This window comes from Coffea arabica, chromosome 7c, assembly GCF_036785885.1.
Source record: "Coffea arabica cultivar ET-39 chromosome 7c, Coffea Arabica ET-39 HiFi, whole genome shotgun sequence".
NCBI lineage: Eukaryota > Viridiplantae > Streptophyta > Magnoliopsida > Gentianales > Rubiaceae > Coffea > Coffea arabica.
Genome location: NC_092322.1, coordinates 24106509 through 24112508, shown reverse-complemented (window position 1 = coordinate 24112508; position 6000 = coordinate 24106509). Strand labels below are relative to the sequence as shown.

Genomic DNA, 6000 nt, shown 5'->3' with positions numbered 1-6000 from the left:
TCATTTAGATGTTCTTCAATTTCTTAAACTGTGATTGCTTTTGTAAATGTACCTTATGTACAAGTGATATTTTGGACAAATGTTATTTTTGTAGGCATTAGTTGGGTAATGTACACTTGAATTTGGCATTTGAGAATGCTATATTATTACCATGTAATCTAATGCAAATACTTTTGGTTATCAATCGTTCATGTTTATTTGTATGGTTTGTTTAAAATCAATGATTTAGCAATGATTACAGGCCAAATTATGACTATTAAGCTATTGAGAAATTATCTAATGACAAAAAAAAGTTGTCACAAAATAGAAAATAAAAACTCCTTGTCACAACAGAGACCGTCACTAAATCTCCTTGTCACAACAGAGACCGTCACTAAATCTAAGCTAAATTTGTGACGACAATTGTTGTCAGTAAAATAGTTATATACAATGGCTTTCGGTACTTTTTAGTGACGACCTTAAGTAGAGCATTTTTGACAAAAGGTCAATTCGTCAATAAAACACTTCCGGATTGTCGTCACTAATGACAACTATTTAGTGATGACATTTCAGGTCGTCACTAAACAGTTGTCATTAGTGACGACAATCTGGAAGTGTTTTATTGACGACTTGATCTTTTGTCAAAAATACTCTACTTAAAGTCGTCACTAATGAGAACTATTTAGTGACGACATTTTAGGTCGTCACTGTTTACTTTTACCGACGGGGATTTAGTGACGACTTTGTGGCGATCAAAAAGTCGTCAATTAAAGGTATTTGTGACGATATTTGTATGTTTTGTGATGACTTTGTGTTGTCACTGATGAACAATTTTCTTGTAGTGACTTGCAATTTTTGTTGCCTTGTGATGATCTGATGCGAGCGACGGAAGCTATTTCGGATCTAGAGGAACACGATGAAGATTTGATGGAGTTGAACCCGAACTTGGACCACTCAAGAACAGATTTAACGGTAGAGGACGCCACAATCAAGTATGTGTGCTTGATTGATAAGTCACGAATAGCCTAGGATCAGCTCTAGGATGTTCAACTTAGCTTTCACAAGCTAAGGGAATTTGCCACAAGGAATGGACGAAATTCTGGAAATTTTATTCAATACTCTCAAAAACTCCATGTAACATGCGACTTCAGGCTACTTATAGCCGTGACTAAGACCTAATAGATTGGAAAAATAACAAGAAAAGTTCGGCCAGCCCCTTGGGCCTTCACTTGACCGAAAGCTAGCCCAACTAACTATACATCATAAGCTTCGGGGGCGTTGCCCCCGAACCCCCACCGGGGGCTTCGCTGCGCCCCCGGGCCCCCAAGCTAGGGGCGCGTCGCCCCCTTGGACCCCCGACTCGCTGACCGGGCAGCGAGACCCCCGTACGGCTCAGCGAGGGTACTTACTGCGGCTCAGCCCGCCATTTGGAGCTTGAACACTTACATCTTCAATTGTAAGCAGCATTTTAGTAGTCGTGTAAGGATGTTCCAACTCAATTCCTTCAATGCCCGGTTTCTCTTGGGTTTGGATGGCACGTACCAAGGCTTGGAGGGACTCCTTGAATCTCTTAGCTCGTCCTCGTGTCACTGGGCCTTGGGGCACCTTCACAGGGTCTACTTGTACACTTTGGGCCTCGTGCTCAACCGCATCATGATCTTTGTTGACTTTAATGCCTGTAAAATAATAGAATTATGCTTGAAAAATTTGTCTTGCAGAAATTTTCTTGAAAAATTGGATTGCTAGGCGAGGGATTGTCGTCCAATTACAAGGGAAAACTCTGTCAAAATTTTTTCAAAACTTCACTATTGCCGAAAAATGTTTGCTATTTTGATTTAAAAGGGCTAATTTGTTTCAAGTTTAAGCATTGTGATTCTCCCACTTGTTGAAACTTTATATGTACCCTAGGAAATTCATTCCTCAATTAACTTGGAAATAGCTATTGCGTGATTCAAATTTTTTTTTTTTTTTTGCATTTTAGGAAAGTATATCGTGTAAAGTGAAGAAAATTATGCCCAATTATTTTTGCATATTTATTGAAATTTCATATCTTTACTTGATTTTACAAACTTTAGTGATGACCTTGGTCAATAAGTGCAATACTTTGCCTATGATTATTTTTATATGAATTACAAAGAGGGAATATGTATTTGCTTTCAAATAAAAAAGAAAAAAAAAAGCAAACAAAAGTGAATAAAAGTTGTAGTGTTACTCTAATGGTTCATGTGCTTAGTAATCGAGAGTATTTATCTAAAAATATCGAGTTTTTGTATAAAATGGTACTTGAATTAGGAGTAGGCAAAGCAATTAGAATATGTGAAGTGTCAAGTAATTGGAGATCTTTATCTAAAAATATTGATTCTCACATCAAAAGGCAACTTCACAGCTCGAGTTGTTATTTAGAAATATTATATGAATAAATCCCTCTTTAAATTTGAGAAAAAAAATAATCATAGGTTTAGGAAGCATTTTTATTGACCTTGTGAGTTATTTGACTTGTGAAATTAGGTGAGGATGAGAAGTAGAGATGATATGTTTAAATTATGGTATAATTGGCTCTCTTTTACTTAATATGATGAGTACTTGATATTAAATGAATAATTGCATAATGGTTATTTACTTGATTTTGAGGAATTGAACTTGACATATGTTATTCCAAACCTTTGAATCATCGTTGATTTGTAATTCTTATTGCTTAAGAACAAACAATGATTCATATGTCGGGGAGTTGATTAGTGGTTATTTTGTGCTATATTTGAATAACATTTTATATTAGTCATTTTTTAATGTTATAAGAAGAAAATGATCCATTTTGGTTGGAATTAGTTCTAAGTGCTATTTAGTGCTTAAATGAAATTTTTGTCCCTTTTACTTGCATGTTTTTTGTTGTTTTTGTAGGAGTTGAAAATGGACTTCATTTTGCACAAAAAAATAAGCTTCCATTATGTTTATTGAAGTCCTAAAGTTCACAAAGATGATATGTTTCAATGGTGATTCGAGTGATAAAAACAAGAAAATGAAGAAACTTACCAAAAAAGAAAGGGACCGAATTGCTCTAAGAATTCGGTCAGAATTCTGGATGGATTGTTGGAGGGATTTGAGGCAGAAATTTTTGGCAAAACAGGGAATGAATCCCTCTCAAAGTCCGGCCAGAATTTGGAGGAATTGCCAAAGGAATTCTGGTCAAACTTTGCGGTTTGGAAGTTGGAATTACGATACATAGTAATAATACGAAATGGGTATAATATGAGCTATTATAAGTTCATAAGTATGATTAAAAGTTGGGAAAATCGCCAATTTAGTTCTTAAACTTTTTTTTTCCGTCGATTTAGTCCCTATATATTATTTATAGCCAATTGGATCCCTAAACTTATATTTCGGTTCCAACCAAGGATCTTAGCGGCGGCGCCACCGCATAATTTCCATTAGGTTCCTAATCAAGCAACCCAACAGGGGTATTTTAGGGACTTCCATTCTAGCGCCTTTACCGAAAAGAGTAAATCGATGGAAAACCCCAATTACTTGACCTACGGTTCTTTGAAAAAAGAGAGATCTGGCCAATTTTTGCAGACCCGCGTAGAAAAAGCACTGCAATTCAATGCATTCGAGAAAGAATTGGGACAAAGCATGCTCCAGCTCAGCTAGCGATCGAATTGTTAACTCCATCATTGGATCAAATGGTTCAGAAACCTTGAGTATTTCAGCCTGAGTTCATTGTCAGCCTTGAGTATTTCAGAAACCATCATCCTGAGGGAGAAGCTACTTTCACTTTTCCAACTCTAATGCCTGAGTTCAGAAACCTTGAGTATTTCAGAAACCATCATCCTGAGGAGTTCATTGTCAGCCTTGAGTATTTCGACTTGTCTCTTCAAAACCTCATAGTCTTTTTCCATTTGCTTAGTCTTCCATCTAGCTCTCCTGTTCTGGAACCATATGGCGACCTGCCTCGGTTGCAACTCCAGAGCCCTGGCTAGCTGCATTTTCCTCTCTGGCTCAAGCTTGCTACCCAACTCGAAACTTTTCTCGAGCACCTTCACTTGCTCCAAGTTGAGCCGCTTCTTCTTCTCCCCAAGTGGCGCAGCGCCGTCGTCTGACATGTCATCTTCTAGACGCAGCGCTTCTTCAGACATGTCAACCCCAGAAAACAACATGGATCTCCTCATCAGGGCACTAGAAATGGCTGCACCACCACCACCACCACCACCACCACCAAAGTAATCATAAATTAAAACAAACTACTAGTAATTAGAAAGGAAAGATTGAGAAAATTTTAATGAAATACTACCAGGGAAGTCACGATGTGCCGCGCAAGGGGCAGAGGGATTATTGCTGGAAGGAAGGCGGTCATGATCTTGATGGTTTTGAAACATGGAGTTGACCGGGAAAAAGGTTTCCATATTACCATGAATCATGAGAAACAAAATCCCCAAGGTCTAATTCTTTCTGGTACGGGGAGGGTCTGGATTAGGAGTAGTTCAACACGATTTGCTTCGATTTTATTTAGCAGATCATCGACTTAAGCCCTGGATTTTGTCCAAGAAATTTTTTTGTTTTCATTTTGGGTTTTTGGTGGGTATTTCTCAGTAGACTTGTTTGGTTAATTTTTAATTGGTAAAGGCGTCATAATGGAAATTCATAAAATACCCCTTTTGGGTTGTTCAATTAGGAACCTAATGGAAATTATGCAGTGGCGCCACCGCTAAGATCCTTGATTGGAATCGAAATATAAGTTTAGGGATTCAATTGGTTATAAATAATATATAGGGACTAAATCGATGTAAAAAAAAAGTTTAGGGACTAAATTGGCGATTTTTCCTTAAAAGTTCAGTATAAAAGTATGTGCTCGGCGACATCACGTATATCAATCCATACGTGAATAGTATTGGTTAAACTTATATACGCTAATAATATATATGCTATCACTATTGGATACATATCGAATTTAACTCTTTTCTTTGTATATAAGACATTAAATGTATTGAAACTTTTTCACCTTAGTGCTTTTATTTGTATAAATCTACAAGAATTATATTATATGTTGCTATTATTTAGTTTATAATTAGGAAAATAAGTCATTTACCTTATTCGAATTTTTAAATTTTTTCAAAAATTGAAGTATAATTCATGAAGTAAATTTTATTATGTATTTTATAAAGTTTATTGAAAAGTACAACTATTTTTCAAAGCATTTTTAAAATGTATAAAAGATAAAAATTTTTTAAATTATGCATATGATTGCATATTGTACGAGTATAAAACAAGCATTTACGGACTCGGTTAGGACACAATTGGTTTGTTTAATTTTGTGTCCCCCATGGAGGAACTTTATCGAGTTCCTGTATCCTTTTCTCTCTGGGCTATTAAATCCCTCAAATCTTGGAGCTTTAGCTCAACGTGTACCGTCTTGAACTCGGCTAATCACAACCAAAATCATTTATTAATGTGTGAAGTACAAGTAATGAATTGGATGATATCTGTTCAATTTCATGCTCATTGTTTCGTACAAATCCGATCTCCATCAGCTCACCGTTGTTGAAATTTTCAACAAGTGTGTAAGTGTGTCTGCATCAAGATTGCTGGAGGAAATTGCAAGTTGCATTTTGACTTTAATTTCCTTTCAACAACACCACTTGAGGGATTGCTGTTGCGTAAATCCCTTGTTGACATGCAGGAATTTGCCAAGAAATCGTGCTACTGTTCCACCTTATCTCCTTACACTGAAGGAATAGATAAAGTTTGCGTGGAGCAATTGTCTTATTTTTGATAAAAAAAAAAAAAGAAGATAATTTCAGTCTAATATCTGTGTTAATGGCACTAAAATATATTGAATATGACACCGATACATAGATCTAATAATCAATGATATAACATATCAAAAAAATAAAATTGATCATGATATTGAAATTTCAAGTGTCTTCTATGATGAATACCACTGCAACCCGATAAATCTAAATGCATGTCCTCCACAGTGAGATCTGAAAAATAGGCACAAGAATCAATGATTAATTGCAAGTTCAGTAT

General features: G+C 36.0%; 1 protein-coding gene across 1 annotated transcript; it reads right to left on the bottom strand.

The window, feature by feature from the left end:
• Positions 1 to 3497: 3497 nt before the first annotated feature.
• LOC113700228 (homeobox-leucine zipper protein HOX21-like) lies at positions 3498 to 4581 on the bottom strand. The gene is made up of 2 exons (XM_027220749.2): positions 4265 to 4581; positions 3498 to 4159 (listed from the first exon to the last, which is right to left on the bottom strand). Exons 1-2 carry the CDS (start codon positions 4389 to 4391, stop codon positions 3759 to 3761), a joined length of 528 nt encoding a protein of 175 aa, XP_027076550.1. The 5' UTR covers positions 4392 to 4581; the 3' UTR covers positions 3498 to 3758.
• Between the last annotated feature and the right edge of the window lie 1419 nt (positions 4582 to 6000).

Excerpts from the sequence above, each read along its gene's own strand:
- LOC113700228 (XM_027220749.2), bottom strand. The coding sequence starts at position 4,391 with ATGATTCATGGTAATATGGAAACCTTTTTCCCGGTCAACTCCATGTTT. Across the intron at positions 4,160-4,264 it reads GGCACATCGTGACTTCCCTG|CCATTTCTAGTGCCCTGATG; the intron begins GTAGTATTTCAT and ends GTGGTGGTGCAG.